A 15,083-nucleotide genomic window follows, 5' to 3' on the forward strand; every position below is an offset into this window, starting at 1 on the left:
TATCACACAATTGCTGCTGAAGCTGTAAGATTGAGCAAAAGTACTCCACTACAGCAGACCCAACCTTTATAAGGATAATGCAATAGCATTTGTAGAAATCACATGATCAAATGTCACGTGATCAGGTCTTGTGATCAGACTTCACATGGTCATTTTTTAAGTGGTCAGAATGCCACGTGATCAAACCTCCAGGAATGCCTTCAGCCAGAGTTGGCAACCCTAGCAGTGTGTTACGTCACCGCTGTGGAACATGTCACAGAACACTTAATATATTGAAACCTAGGCTGGGAAATGCCTCTTATCAGCTCCTACTTTGTCACTATTACTAAGTCGGAAGGGTGGCGGAAACATAGTTTACACATATAAATATGGTTTCCGTTGCACTTCCGGCGAAGTATCTGGTAGAAATGGAGCATGTCTGAATTTTTTTGTACTAATTTCCTTTTCTCACCGGCAGTGGTACAATAATCAGATGACAGTCTGCTGCAATCAAATCATGTGCTTTGACAAAGTAATGATATTGTGTTACATGATTTCATTGGTAATAATATATTATTTTCCAGGTTGGTAATCGATCAGAGATTCTAAGCCCAGGCAATTCCTCAGAGCTGGAAGTACAGTTGAAACTCCATTTACACATGTAAACAGGGTTTTCACCACACTTACAGTAAACTACTGCCAACGGAGCAGGAGCAATTCTGAAGAATTGTTGATTTATATATTCTAGCAATCATTTTAGTCTTTTCAGTCCAGGCTGTGTACTTCACATTTGGAAAATCGTTGGTTGCAGGAGTTAAAAGTCAAATAACTTTTAGTTTCTGTTGGTAAACTTTTATAAAATTGCTGATACACAACATCTTTTTACTATAGTCTGAGTCATTCCTAGTAATTTTCCCATAGAAAGAAAGAAAATTATTTTGATTTTGTAATGGTTATCCATTATATTTCCTGTCTATCCTGATACATTATGAAGCCAGTATGTGTCATGCTTTGCTACTGTCTCAAAAATATTCCACCATGCTTCCTGAATTTCCAGTTATAATAAGTATGCAACACTACATGTTTCATCAGCATGTGTATGAAATTATTCTGTGGTGGATAATTCAAATGCTATTGTTTTGAGCATTATAACAGAGAACTTGGAATGTCTTTATTAATATTTGTTTGGTTTTGTAAACCACTAACGGATTCAATGGCCTGACACTATCAACACTAGGGAAATGTATATGGTGTTGAACATTAGATAGCTAGCATGTTAAATGGCCATGTGAAACCGTTTTAAAGCATTACAGAAAACTGTCCCTGAATACATTCTAAAATTCATTGCCTTCACTACTTGAGCTATTCGACTTCTGCTAGTCTATGTGAAAATTAAAATCCCCCACTGTAACTATATTGTTTTTGCTACATGCTTTCCTTATCTCTGCATTTATATTTCTCCACACTACATTACTATTATCAGTAAGTATGTGGACAGCACCTAAAAAAATCTCGCCAGCTTGCTGGGCACATTTTAAACACAGTTAGATGCTGAAAAGGGAAGATGATAGGATTGACATACTGTAAGGATTAGATGAGATGAGCTGAGAGGCTGCCTTCAACTTACAATCTTGTAAGGCATAATCTTGATCAAATAAAGAATTCCATTACAATAAGTGATTTCCCCGTTGACTCTCGTCCTATCTGGAACAATAAATGGACAAGTAATTTTGAGTTGCTTGATGTGCAGTTTCATATTTTCTATCATCTAGACTGGTTCTATGCAAACTACTGCGATTTTACATTGTCCATTTTGCAAACTTTGCAAAGTAATAATCAACATGAAATTGTGCATGAATAATAATTCAATTTTTGCTATTTCTGATTCTCATTGTCTAACAAAACTCCAACTGCATCATTCATTCTCATCAAAAGCAAACTGCTTTCAACTTAGCCATAAGTAGTAGAAAATTGAACAAATGTGCCCAAAAAAGTTGACAATTTTTATTTTAATTTCTTGTATTCTCTTTTTCTGACCATAGCATATGATGGAATAAAATTCACCTGAAAAGTAAAATATGTATTTTAAATCAATTGCTATACTTTATGTAATAATAATAGCTAATCAGGCTCATATAGAATTGGAAAAGCTTTTAATGATAATTTTAAATATAATGTACGTGTATGCATAGAAGATACATATGCATAGGGCTAGCTGCTAACAGTTGACTTTGATTGCATAGTAAAATTTGTGACAGTGATGATTTGTGATTTGCGATTAGAAGCAGTTGCAAAGTAAGTTATAACAGTAACATATGTTTTGTTTCACAGATCATCAGTCTATTAAATGTGTTTACACCTCAAAAATCGCTAGAGGAGTTCCAGGATGTGTAAGTAATCCGAAATGTTCCCCTCCCAGGTGTTGTATGCATTTATTTTACTGGGAACTGTTTTCCCCAAGTTAGATAGTAGTGGAAGTACCGGACGCAGTGAAATCTTCCCGATCCTGCTGGGGCAGTCTTGAAGGTGAGACCGGGAGGAAATTCACAAAACTTGGCGCCGGTTGGTGATCCAATGTGTTCCCACCTCTGGGTGATCTTGCTGGAGGCGGGTCATCACTGGCAATGCCTACCTGCCTGGCAGCAGCAGGTAGCCATTTGAATAATTAACTGTCCATTTGTGGACTGCTTGGGGATGCCACCGGGATCTTCCCAGCGATGGACAGGTCCCCCACTGAGGGCCAAACCTGGCAGATGCCTGGAGTTGGCTTGCCGGCAGCTGGCATGGGGGCCCGCAAGGCCTGCTGTTCTAACCCCACCCTCCCCCACCCCCCCACACTGGAGCCGCGGCCATCAGTGGACCACAGATGCTGCTGCTGGCCATCCTGCGGAGGGGCTGTGCCCACCATTTATTTTGTTAAATATTTCTTCAGAGGGTGCCTCAAGATGGAGGCGCCCTCACAGTCCCCATCTTGCAGTGGCAGTGCCCACCTCTAGCAGTGGGGCTGCCATTTTCCCAAAGCTGCAGATCCTCTGATTGAGCCTGCATCCTCAGAAACCAGCCGCTGTCCTTAGTTGGACAGTGCACCCAAAGGCAGCAGATCTCTCTGGCGGGACCTCTGTCAGCCAGTATGGGGTCGGGATCCATAAATGATACTGCCCCACGATTATTTTTAAAATGTTCAAGATTCTGTCCTCTTAAAGTCCTCTAACATCTCACTTGGATTTTCTTCTATTCACCACAGTGGTACTTTAAACATGGGAATGCAGCCCATTGGACTTTGTGCTACTGCAGCCAGTTTGCTTGTCCACCAATGATGCACAATTTGTCTTTTTGTCTCTCTCTCTCTTCCCCTTCCTCACCACCCCGCACCACACCACCCCCCGCCTCCCCCCCCCCCCCCCCCCCCATCTTTCTAGTATGGTAAGTATTCCATTTTCAAATTTAGAAGGTTTTTTTGTTGTTAATGAACATATACAGTAACACACAGTGGACCAGAGTACACTCAATCAATTTTATACAATCAATGCATTTAAACTACTAAGTTTACCTTTTACTTGTTTGTTTCCATGTTCCCTTGTTCTATACTCATAATTTAATTCAAAATAATATTTGGATTTACCTTTTTCATTCCTTTAGCTATTTGTTATACCTCTATAAGATCAAACAGACCTATTGGCAATGACCCAACATCATATGGGCAAGCTTAGCTCAGTCAAATCTGCCAAGTCCTCTGCATAAACATCTGGTTCCCAAGTTGGGAGAGCTATCCCACTGACCACTCAAACAATAGGTCATATTCACAGGACCATATCTATCAGCCACACTCCTCCATAACTTTCCTTGTGATTACTTGAAGGAAGTAAATATTTATTATTTTGGACTGATTTTCAATCTCTGCCTGCTTGCATGTATTAGGATTTTCACTACTCTGCCCTCTCACTGTTGCATCTTGATAAAGTGAATGGTGGATCTCTCTTTGTTAGTTGAACTTTCAGGAAGGCTTTGACAATGTTCCCCATTCCCCACTTGAAACAAAAAAACACAGAAAATTAGGGTAGAACATGGGAGTTGATAAGTTGATTAAAAATTAGGATACTCGGAGGCAATATGAGAGATGAAGGCAAGGTGTTGAGTGGAGACTCTGAATGAGTGAACCTGTTATTTCTAAGCTACGTAACTGATCTGGATACTAAAACCAATTGGAAGCTTGTTAAGAATTGTCAACAGAGTTAAAATAGGGAGAAATGTAGCAACAGAGAAAGAAAGAAGAAAGACTTGCATTTATGTACCACCTTATCACATTTATCTGAGACATCCAAAAGTGTTTCATTTACAAATGAACTGGTTCATGTGGAAAATAAAGGCTGTTCAGGGATGGACAATAAATGCTGAGCTTTCCAGCAATTCTCACATTCCATGAACAAATAAAAATATATAACCACCAGCTTTGTCCTGTTGGGCCAAATAGCCTGTTTCTCTGCTGTAAATATGATGTAAGGAGAAGTGAGACAATTGCATAGGAGAAAGGAATAGAAGGATATGCTGATAGGGTGAGATGAAGCAGTGTGGGAGAAGGCACCTGTGGAGCAGTATTGACCAGTTAAGCTGAATGGCCTGTTCCTGTGCTGTAATTTCTATGTAATTTTATTTGAAGGCACCAAACAGCTACACAGTAGCAGGAATATGACCATCTGCTATTATTGCTGTCTCCACTGGAGTTAAAATAAACAGGTTAGAGAGAAAATTGGATGACTGCTTGTTAATATCACTGACCTTCCTTTTTTATAGCCATTCCCCCAAGTCCCAGTTATTCTATTGTCATTTTCTAAAAGGATGGGGAAAATTGAGCCCCTGCCAAAAGTGCTGATTACAACATTAAACAAGCTGGAAGTCAGGATAACCAGGGAAGACTGTGTCTGACCAATATTTTTGAGGAAGACACATCCCAAGTTCACTGTGCAATGCCCCATGATAGAGTATAGCTTGACTTTGAAAAAACATTTGGCAACATTCTAAGCCAAAAGTTATTATTTAAGTCTATAGCAGTAGGAAATCAAACCTGTTATTAACAGAAAATTGTCTAAATGGTGGGAAAAAACATGTTAGAACCAAAATGCCATGGAGGCTTACAGCAAAGCAGGATGCCATTCAGCCTATTGCTGGCTCTTTGTTGGAGTAATCTAATACTAATCCCACTGTACATATTCCCTCCCCACAGTCCTGCGTCTTCCTCAGCCTTTAACAGTTATCCATTTTTGGTTTCAAAGATGCAATGCTGTCTGCCTCACATTCCTTGTTGCAAAGGACTTGTTGGAGGGGTTATGTTGGGGGTGTAGCAATTGCTCAATGAGGTTCCGTAAATTGGTGTTAAGGCCTTTTGTCTTTCCAATTTACATTAAAGATTTGGATTCAGAAGATTATTACAATTTGCAGATGACCCCAAATTGCAAGGGGCAGTTGCACTTTAAAATAAGTTTTTATGACAAAAAATTGTATTTAAGTGGAGGTGTACAAAATATGTAAGTGGGACAAATAATGGCAGATGGAAGTTACTACAGGCTGCACATAGGAAAGAATGGTTGACACATACTCGATACATAGTGTTGAAATAGCTAAGGAAGAAGTTGAAATAGTTTTGGTGGTTTTAGTAAGCTCAATACAATAATATAGCCAATCGCTAAGGAGCATCAACCAACAAAGGCCCATCACCTTATGAGTAGCAACAAGGGATGGGCAATAGATGCTGGCCTTGCCAGTGACGTCCATATCCTGAGAATGAATAAAAAGTAACAAAGCAAATAGAATGTCAAGATTTATTGTCAAGATAGTAGAATACAAGTCAGAGAAAGCCATGTTGAATCTATATGTGGTCTGATCAGAACAAACCTTGAGTATTATGGCCAATTATGGTCACAAAGGTGACAAGCATTGAAAGCACTTGATAGAAGAGACAGAAGGCTAATTCCTTCCATCGGAGAACTAATTTACAAGAAAGAATTGGAAAATATGATCTTTTCAGCTTTTGAAGTTATTGACTTTGACATGATCTTATTGGCATATGTGAGATTGCAATCAGTAAGGAAAAAGCAGATTCAGAACATCACTTGAAAATAAATTGTGACAATAGGACAAGGTGACACAGATTCAAGCTAGTAAAAGTCAAATTTAGGACAGTTTGAGTAAGTCTTTCTTCAGACAAAGAATGATCAACATATGAAACAGAGCTTCTACTGGGTAGAGTAGTAGGGGCAGAAACCATGGCATCATTTAAGAACCAGTTGGATGCTATGAAGGGGGTAAGGTAATTCTAAATGGCCTTCTTCATCCATATCAATCTTGTAAAATGTCAACATGCAAATCATTTGCCTACTAACAGGAACCTCTGCCCCCACCACAGTCTGCTTTTTCATGAAGAAATTCAGCTTGTAAAACTGTAGTTTTAAAACACATGGCATTGGGTTTTCTTCATTTTCAAAGACTTGACTGGGAATATTGTGGATGGGTATCTTCTTCTTTGGCCTCCTTGTCTCGAGAGACAATGGGTAAGCACCTAGAGGTGGTCAGTGGTTTGTGGAGCAGTGCCTGGAGTGGCTATAATGGCCAATTCTAGACTGACAGACTCTTCCACAGGCATTGCAGATAAAATTGGTTGTCGGGGCTGTTACACTGTTGGCCGTCTCCTTGCACTTCTGTCTTTTTTCCTGCCAACTGCTAAGTCTCTTCGACTCGCCACTCTTTAGCTCCGTCTTTATGGTTCCCCGCCAGCTCTGGCAATCACTGGCAACTGACTCCCACGACTTGTGGTCAATGTCGCAGAACTTCATGTCGCGTTTGCAGACGTCTTTAAAGCGGAGACATGGACTGCTGGTGGGTCTGATACCAGTGACGAGCTCGCTGTACAATGTGTCCTTGGGGATCCTGCCATCTTCCATGCGGTTCACATGGCCAAGCCATCTCAAGCGTCGCTGGCTCAGTAGGGTGTATATGCTGGGGATGTTGGCCGCCTCGAGGACTTCTGCGTTGGAGATACGGTCCTGCCACCTGATGCCAAGGATTCTCCGGAGGCAGCGAAGATGGAATGAGTTGAGACATCACTCTTGGCTGACATATGTTGTCCAGGCCTCGCTGCCATAGAGCAAAATACTGAGGACACAGGCTTGGATGGGTATACCAGTTCAAATTTTAAAATATCCCTATTAAGGAGAGATAATCAGACAACTTGACTGCAAAATGCTGTATATTACTTCCTGGTAGCAGTTGTAGACACAGAAACATTTTCCTTTAATGATTGGGTGAGTTCATTAATCCCGCTCCCAGTGGAGAGCTGCACTTGAAGGGAGCTCGAATCAGATGTATGGTGCTAACTTGGCAGCACAGGGAGGGACAGTAATGTGTGGTTGCTGGAGATTATGGGAATTTTGAATACTATACATTAACTTGGATACCACTGGGAAGTGTCTCCAACTGAGATTACCTGAAATCAATATCTCAGGATTTGAGGCAGAGTTGGAGACACAGAATTAGAATTTTTTTTTAGAATTAGAATATTACAGCGCAGTACAGGCCCTTCGGCCCTCGATGTTGCGCCGATCATCTGACCTACACTATTCCATTTACATCCATATATCTATCCAATGACCACTTAAATGCCCTTAAAGTTGGCGAGTCTACTACTGTTGCAGGCAGGGCATTCCACGCCCCTACTACTCTCTGCGTAAAGAAACTACCTCTGACATCTGTCCTATATCTTTCACCCCTCAACTTAAAGCTATGTCCCCTCGTGTTTGCCATCCTCATCCGAGGAAAAAGACTCTCACTATCCACCCTATCTAACCCTCTGATTATCTTGTATGTCTCTATTAAGTCACCTCTCCTCCTCCTTCTCTCTAACGAAAACAACCCCAAGTCCCTCAGCCTTTCCTCGTAAGACCTTCCTTCCATACCAGGCAACATCCTAGTAAATCTCCTCTGCACCCTTTCCAAAGCTTCCACATCCTTCCTATAATGCGGTGACCAGAACTGCACGCAATACTCAAGGTGCGGCCTCACCAGAGTTTTGTACAGCTGCATCATGACCTCGTGGCTCCGAAACTCGATCCCCCTACTAATAAAAGCTAACACACCATATGCCTTCTTAACAGCCCTATTAACCTGGGTAGCAACTTTCAGGGATTTATGTACCTGGATACCAAGATCTCTCTGCTCATCTACACTACCAAGAATCTTCCCATTAGCCCAGTACTCTGCATTGCTGTTACTCCTTCCAAAGTGAATCACCTCACACTTCTCCGCATTAAACTCCATTTGCCATCTCTCAGCCCAGCTCTGCAGCCTATCTATGTCCCTCTGTACCCTACAACACCCTTCGACACTATCCACAACTCCACCGACCTTCGTGTCATCCGCAAATTTACTAACCCACCCTTCTACACCCTCATCCAGGTCGTTTATAAAAATGACAAACAGCAGTGGCCCCAAAACAGAACCTTGCGGTACACCACTAGTAACTAAACTCCAGGATGAACATTTGCCATCAACCACCACCCTCTGTCTTCTTTCAGCTAGGCAATTTCTGATCCAAAGCTCTAAATCACCTTCAACCCCATACTTCCGTATTTTCTGCAATAGCCTACTGTGGGGAACCTTATCAAACGCCTTACTGAAATCCATATACACCACATCCACGGCTTTACCCTCATCCACCTGTTTGGTCACCTTCTCGAAAAACTCAATAAGGTTTGTGAGGCACAACCTACCTTTCACAAAACCGTGCTGACTATCGCAAATGAACTTATTCTTTTCAAGATGATTATAAATCCTGTCTCTTATAACCTTTTCCAACATTTTACCCACAACCGAAGTAAGGCTCACAGGTCTATAATTACCAGGGCTGTCTCTACTCCCCTTCTTGAACAAGGGGACAACATTTGCTATCCTCCAGTCCTCCGGCACTACTCCTGTCGACAATGACGACATAAAGATCAACAACAACGGCTCTGCAATCTCCTCCCTGGCTTCCCAGAGAATCCTAGGATAAATCCCATCTGGCCCAGGGGACTTATCTATTTTCACTCTTTCCAAAATTGCTAACACCTCCTCCTTGTGAATCTCAATCCCATCTAGCCTAGTAGGCTGTATCTCAGTAATCTCCTCGGCAACATTTTCTTTTTCTACTGTAAATACTGACGAAAAATATTCATTTAACGCTTCCCCTATCTCCTCTGATTCCGCACACAACTTCCCACTACTATCCTTGATTGGCCCTGTTCTAACTCTTATCATTCGTTTATTCCTGATATACCTATAGAAAGCCTTAGGGTTTTCTTTGATCCTATCCGCCAATGACTTCTCGTGTCCTCTCCTTGCTCTTCTTAGCCCTCCCTTTAGATCCTTCCTGGCTAGCTTGTAACTCTCAAGCGCCCTAACTGAGCCTTCACGTCTCATCCTAACATAAGCCGCCCTCTTCCTCTTGACAAGCGCTTCAACTTCTTGAGTAAACCACGGCTCCCTCGCTCGCCAACTTCCTCCCTGCCTGACAGGTACATACTTATCAAGGACACGCATTAGCTGCTCCTTGAATAAGCTCCACATTTCGTTTGTGCCCATCCCCTGCAGTTTCCTTCCCCATCCTACACATCCTAAATCTTGCCTAATCGCGTCATAATTTCCTTTCCCCCAGCTATAATTCTTGCCCTGTGGTATATACCTGTCCCTGCCCATCGCTAAGGTAAACCTAACCGAATTGTGATCACTATCGCCAAAGTGCTCACCTACATCTAAATCGAACACCTGGCCGGGTTCATTACCCAGTACCAAATCCAATGTGGCATCGCCCCTGGTTGGCCTGTCCACATACTGTGTCAGAAAACCCTCCTGCACACACTGGACAAAAACAGACCCATCTAAAGTACTCGAACTATAGTATTTCCAGTCAATATTTGGAAAGTTAAAGTCCCCCATAACCACTACCCTGTTACTCTCGCTCCTGTCGAGAATCATCTTCGCTATCCTTTCCTCTACATCTCTGGAACTATTCGGAGGTCTATAGAAAACTCCCAACAGGGTGACCTCTCCTCTCCTGTTTCTAACCTCGGCCCATACTACCTCAGTAGACGAGTCCTCAAACGTCCTTTCTGCCGCTGTAATACTTTCCTTGATTAACAATGCCACACCCCCCCCTCTTTTACCCTCTTCTTTGTTCTTACTGAAACATCTAAATCCCGGAACCTGCAACATCCATTCCTGCCCCTGCTCTACCCATGTCTCTGAAATGGCCACAACATCAGGATCCCAGGTACCAACCCATGCTGCAAGCTCACCCACCTTATTCCGGATGCTCCTGGCGTTGAAGTAGACACACTTTAAACCAAGTTCTTGCTTGCCAGTGCCCTCTTGCGTCCCTGTAACCTTATCCCCTACCTCACTACTCTCAACAGCCTGTACACTGGAACTACAATTTAGGTTCCCATTTCCCTGCTGATTTAGTTTAAACTCCCCCGAAGAGCACTAACAAATCTCCCCCCCAGGATATTGGTACCCCTCTGGTTCAGGTGAAGACCATCCTGTTTGTAGAGGTCCCACCTACCCCAGAAAGAGCCCCAATTATCCAGGAAACCAAAACCCTCCCTCCTACACCATCCCTGCAGCCACGTGTTCAACTCCTCTCTCTCCCTATTCCTCTCTTCGCTAGCACGTGGCACAGGCAACAACCCAGAGATAACAACTCTGGTTGTTCTCGCTCTAAGCTTCCACCCTAGCTCCCTGAATTTCTGCCTTAAATCCCCATCTCTCTTCCTACCTATGTCGTTGGTGCCTATGTGGACCACGACTTGGGGGTGCTCCCCCTCCCCCTTAAGGATCCCAAAAACACGATCGGAGACATCACGTACCCTGGCACCTGGGAGGCAACACACCAACCGTGAGTCTCTCTCGTTCCCACAGAACCTCCTATCTGTTCCCCTAACTATGGAGTCCCCAATGACTAATGCTCTGCTCCTCTTCCCCTTTCCCTTCTGAGCAACAGGGACAGACTCTGTGCCAGAGACCTGCACCCCATTGCTTACCCCTGGTAAGTCGTCCCCCCCAACAGTATCCAAAACGGTATACCTGTTGTTGAGGGAAACGGCCACAGGGGATCCCTGCACTGCCTGCTGGTTCCCTTTCCTTCCCCTGACGGTAACCCATCTACCTACGTCTTTTACCTGAGGTGTGACTGCCTCCCTATAACTCCTGTCAATAATCCCCTCCGCCTCCCGAATGATCCGAAGTTCATCCAGCTCCAGCTCCAGTTCCCTAACGCAGTCTGCGAGGAGCTGGAGTTGGGTGCACTTCCCGCAGATGCAGTCAGAAGGGAGGGAGTTTTTTTGGTGCAAGAGCACAGTTTAGTCATGCTGCTGAGAGACAGAAGGCTGGGAGCAGTGGAGGAAGAAGTAGTGATTGTCCATATCTGAGAGAAAATGAGCAGAGATAGCTTGGAAAAGCAACACCCTGAGAAAATTATCCTTTCTAACAGGTTTGAAGCATGAGGACTTTGAGCAGGATCATCAAATGGATTACATTCTCCGGAGGACTGGAGAATTGCTAATGTTGTCCCCTTGTTTAAGAAGGGTAGCAGGGATAATCCAGGTAATTATAGACCGGTGAGCCTGACGTCAGTGGTAGGGAAGCTGCTGGAGAAGTTACTGAGGGATAGGATCTATTCCCATTTGGAAGAAAATGGGCTTATCAGTGATAGGCAACATGGTTTTGTGCAGGGAAGGTCATGTCTTACCAACTTAATAGAATTCTTTGACGAAGTGACAAAGTTGATTGATGAGGGAAGGACTGTAGATGTCATATACATGGACTTCAGTAAGGCGTTTGATAAGGTTCCCCATGGTAGGCTGATGGAGAAAGTGAAGGCGCATGGGGTCCAAGGTGTACTAGCTAGATGGATAAAGAACTGGCTGGGCAACAGGAGACAGAGAGTAGCAGTGGAAGGGAGTTTCTCAAAATGGAGACGTGTGACCAGTGGTGTTCCACAGGGTTCCGTGCTGGGACCACTGTTGTTTGTGATATACATAAATGATTTGGAGGAAAGTATAGGTGGTCTGATTAGCAAGTTTGCAGACGACACTAAGATTGGTGGAGTAGCAGATAGTGAAGGGGACTGTCAGAGAATACAGCAGAATATAGATAGACTGGAGAGTTGGGCAGAGAAATGGCAGATGGAGTTCAATCAGGGCAAATGCGAGGTGATGCATTTTGGAAGATCCAATTCAAGAGTGAACTATACAGTAAATGGAAAAGTCCTGGGGAAAATTGATGTACAGAGAGATTTGGGTGTTCATGTCCATTGTTCCCTGAAGGTGGCAACGCAGGTCAATAGAGTGGTCAAGAAGGCATATGGCATGCTTTCCTTCATCGGACGGGGTATTGAGTACAAGAGTTGGCAGGTCATGTTACAGTTGTATAGGACTTTGGTTCGGCCACATTTGGAATACTGCGTGCAGTTCTGGTCGCCACATTACCAAAAGGATGTGGATGCTTTGGGGCGGGTGCAGAGGAGGTTCACCAGGATGTTGCCTGGTATGGAGGGCGCTAGCTATGAAGAGAGGTTGAGTAGATTAGGATTATTTTCATTAGAAAGACGGAGGTTGAGGGGGGACCTGATTGAGGTGTACAAAATCATGAGAGGTATAGACAGGTTGGATTGCAAGAAGCTTTTTCCCAGAGTGGGGGATTCAATTACTAGGGGTCACGAGTTCAAAGTGAGAGGGCAAAAGTTTAGGGGGGATATGCGTGGAAAGTTCTTTACGCAGAGGGATGTGGGTGCCTGGAACGCATTGCCAGCGGAGGTGGTAAACGCAGGCATGATAGCGTCTTTTAAGATGTATCTAGACAGATACATGAATGGGCAGGAAGTAAAGAGATACAGACCCTTAGAAAATAGGCGTCATGTTTAGATAGAGGATTTGGATCGGCGCAGGCTTGGAGGGCCGAAGGGCCTGTTCCTGTGCTGTAATTTTATTTGTTCTAGTGCCAATAAACATGAAATGGCTCAAAGGCGGAAATTAGCTTAGGGTGAAAGGTTATGGGGGTAGGAGGATTGTGGAGTCGAAGTTACAATCAGATCAGCCATGATCTTATTGAATGGCGGAACAGGCTCGAGGGGTAGAGTGGCCTACTCCTACTCCTAATTCGTCTGTTCATATTGTTACACCAATGTGTTTTGTTGAATGGCAATTTTCTTTAATCCACTGACTGGAGATCTGAACTTATATTTTTTTTAAGACATTTTTAAAAGACAAGCTGCCAGCAAAGTCATCCTTTCAGCTTAGGTTGGCTATCTAATTTGCAACACTGTATCCTACACTGCAATGCTTGTGAAGAGAGAGGTGAAATGTCTGCTAATATCCCAGCAAGAACCATGACCCAGGGGAACTGTTCTCTCAGCAAGCAGAGAAATACTGCTAACTGCTATATTTTGAATCACTGAGTGACTGTCATGTGACAAGCCCCTCCCTATCTGTGGTTTTTAAGCTGGTGTTTTCTCTGCAGCAGAGGAGAAGCAACTGGACTCTGACATGAGCAGACCGTAAGTGGGGGTTCCTCTCTTTTTCTCTTTCCATTTCATCTTGAAAGCTTTCAAATCCTGCTGTTGACTGACCACCTTTGCATACTCCGGCTACAATCAGAAACCCCATTGGAGGAAATCATCTGCATCGCTAGCTCCAAAGAGACTCACTGAACCAGTCATCTACCTCTTCAAACTAAAAGTCTCAGGACCACCAAATTTAGCTAGAAGCCAGACAAATCACCAAACCCCACAGACTGTATACCTTCTTTATGGACTCTAACTCAACCAATCTACCTTTCCCCACTCTGTAACCTATTTGTGTGTGTACATCTCTAGTGTGTGTGTGTGAGAGTGCAAGTTGGTGTGTTGTTTATTATTTTATTAGTTCAGCTTAGGTACAATAAAGTTACCTCTTTCTTTGTTAATGCAAGAAAACCTTTCAGATTGGTTCTTATTATGATCATAGCAAGTAAGTAATCAAACATCTACTGAATTGGCCAGTACATTCACTTTAAGAAAGAATTAAACCTGTTGTGGTCAAACAAGGAGAGAGAAAAGAGGGAAGCCCTTTGGCCCCTCCTCACTTGACCGTAATAGTATGTTCGTAGCAAATCAGTAGTAATAGGCGACTTAATAGGTAGAGAGGTGGATACTATCTCTTGTATTTCAGAACAAGAGTCTCAGATACTTTGGCAACTACCAGGTTCTAGGGTAAAAGCAATTTTCAGAAAGACTGGAAAAGATTACTTTAAAAAACCTATACAGAATCATTTTCTAGTTGTACTGGTGTACAGTAGTCAGTTTCTTAGTAAATTTTTAAAAAATGAAGATTTTAAAACATGCTGATTAGTGACCATGAGCCCCCCAAAAAGACTAATTTTAGCGATTAGCGAAAACTCCCATTGGTGATTAATTTGATCTGGGAGTGTAGCCAGATTTCTAGCACAATGTCTTTTAAATTAACGCAAAAGATTACTGAAACTTTATTTGCGAGGAACATAACTTGCCCTTAAAATTCTGTGATTTTTCTCCCTGGTATCCTGATTTCAGGCAAATCATGCTTCAAAAACACACATACATATACGACTCAGCATAAACTTCAGGCCAGTGCATATCTGACCTTAGTTTTTGTAAAATTATTTTTCATGTGAATGCACACCAAGGCCTGATATTGATTTTGTGTTTTAATTGAAGAGAGAATACATACAAAAAATATTTTTGTTTTTAATTTAAAAATTCAATAAGCATTTACTGATTGGGAATTGCAATAACCACACTGAGGTTAGGTAGAGAGATTAAATATAACAGAAAAACATGAGCATCACTGTGCTGAACATCGCTTACAAGAAAACAATTAGACCTGATCAGTAACTGTTAGTGAGTCATTTGATCATGCACAGCAGCCCCACAAAATGTTAATCCGATAAATTTGAAGAGCAGTAGTCACAGAGTTATGGGATAGCAGAGGAGGCAGTAGCCTTTTCATATCTATTCAATTTTCTGTGTGGCAACTTTTTTTAATACTGTTTCCATTAGCAACTGA

The 15,083-nt window shown here is 42.7% G+C and overlaps 1 protein-coding gene across 6 annotated transcripts in view; it reads left to right on the top strand.

Annotated features, from left to right (window-relative positions):
* mapk10 (mitogen-activated protein kinase 10) overlaps window positions 1–15,083 on the top strand; it is a 260,364-nt gene that overhangs the window by 157,625 nt on the left and 87,656 nt on the right. For all 6 annotated transcript variants that reach the window (XM_068015005.1, XM_068014958.1, XM_068014895.1 and 3 more), the window contains one exon: window positions 2,311–2,369. In XM_068015005.1, coding sequence (XP_067871106.1) covers window positions 2,311–2,369 — 59 coding nt within the window. The remainder of the gene's footprint in view (window positions 1–2,310; window positions 2,370–15,083) is intronic.

Source organism: Heterodontus francisci, chromosome 1, assembly GCF_036365525.1.
Source record: "Heterodontus francisci isolate sHetFra1 chromosome 1, sHetFra1.hap1, whole genome shotgun sequence".
Classification (NCBI taxonomy): domain Eukaryota; kingdom Metazoa; phylum Chordata; class Chondrichthyes; order Heterodontiformes; family Heterodontidae; genus Heterodontus; species Heterodontus francisci.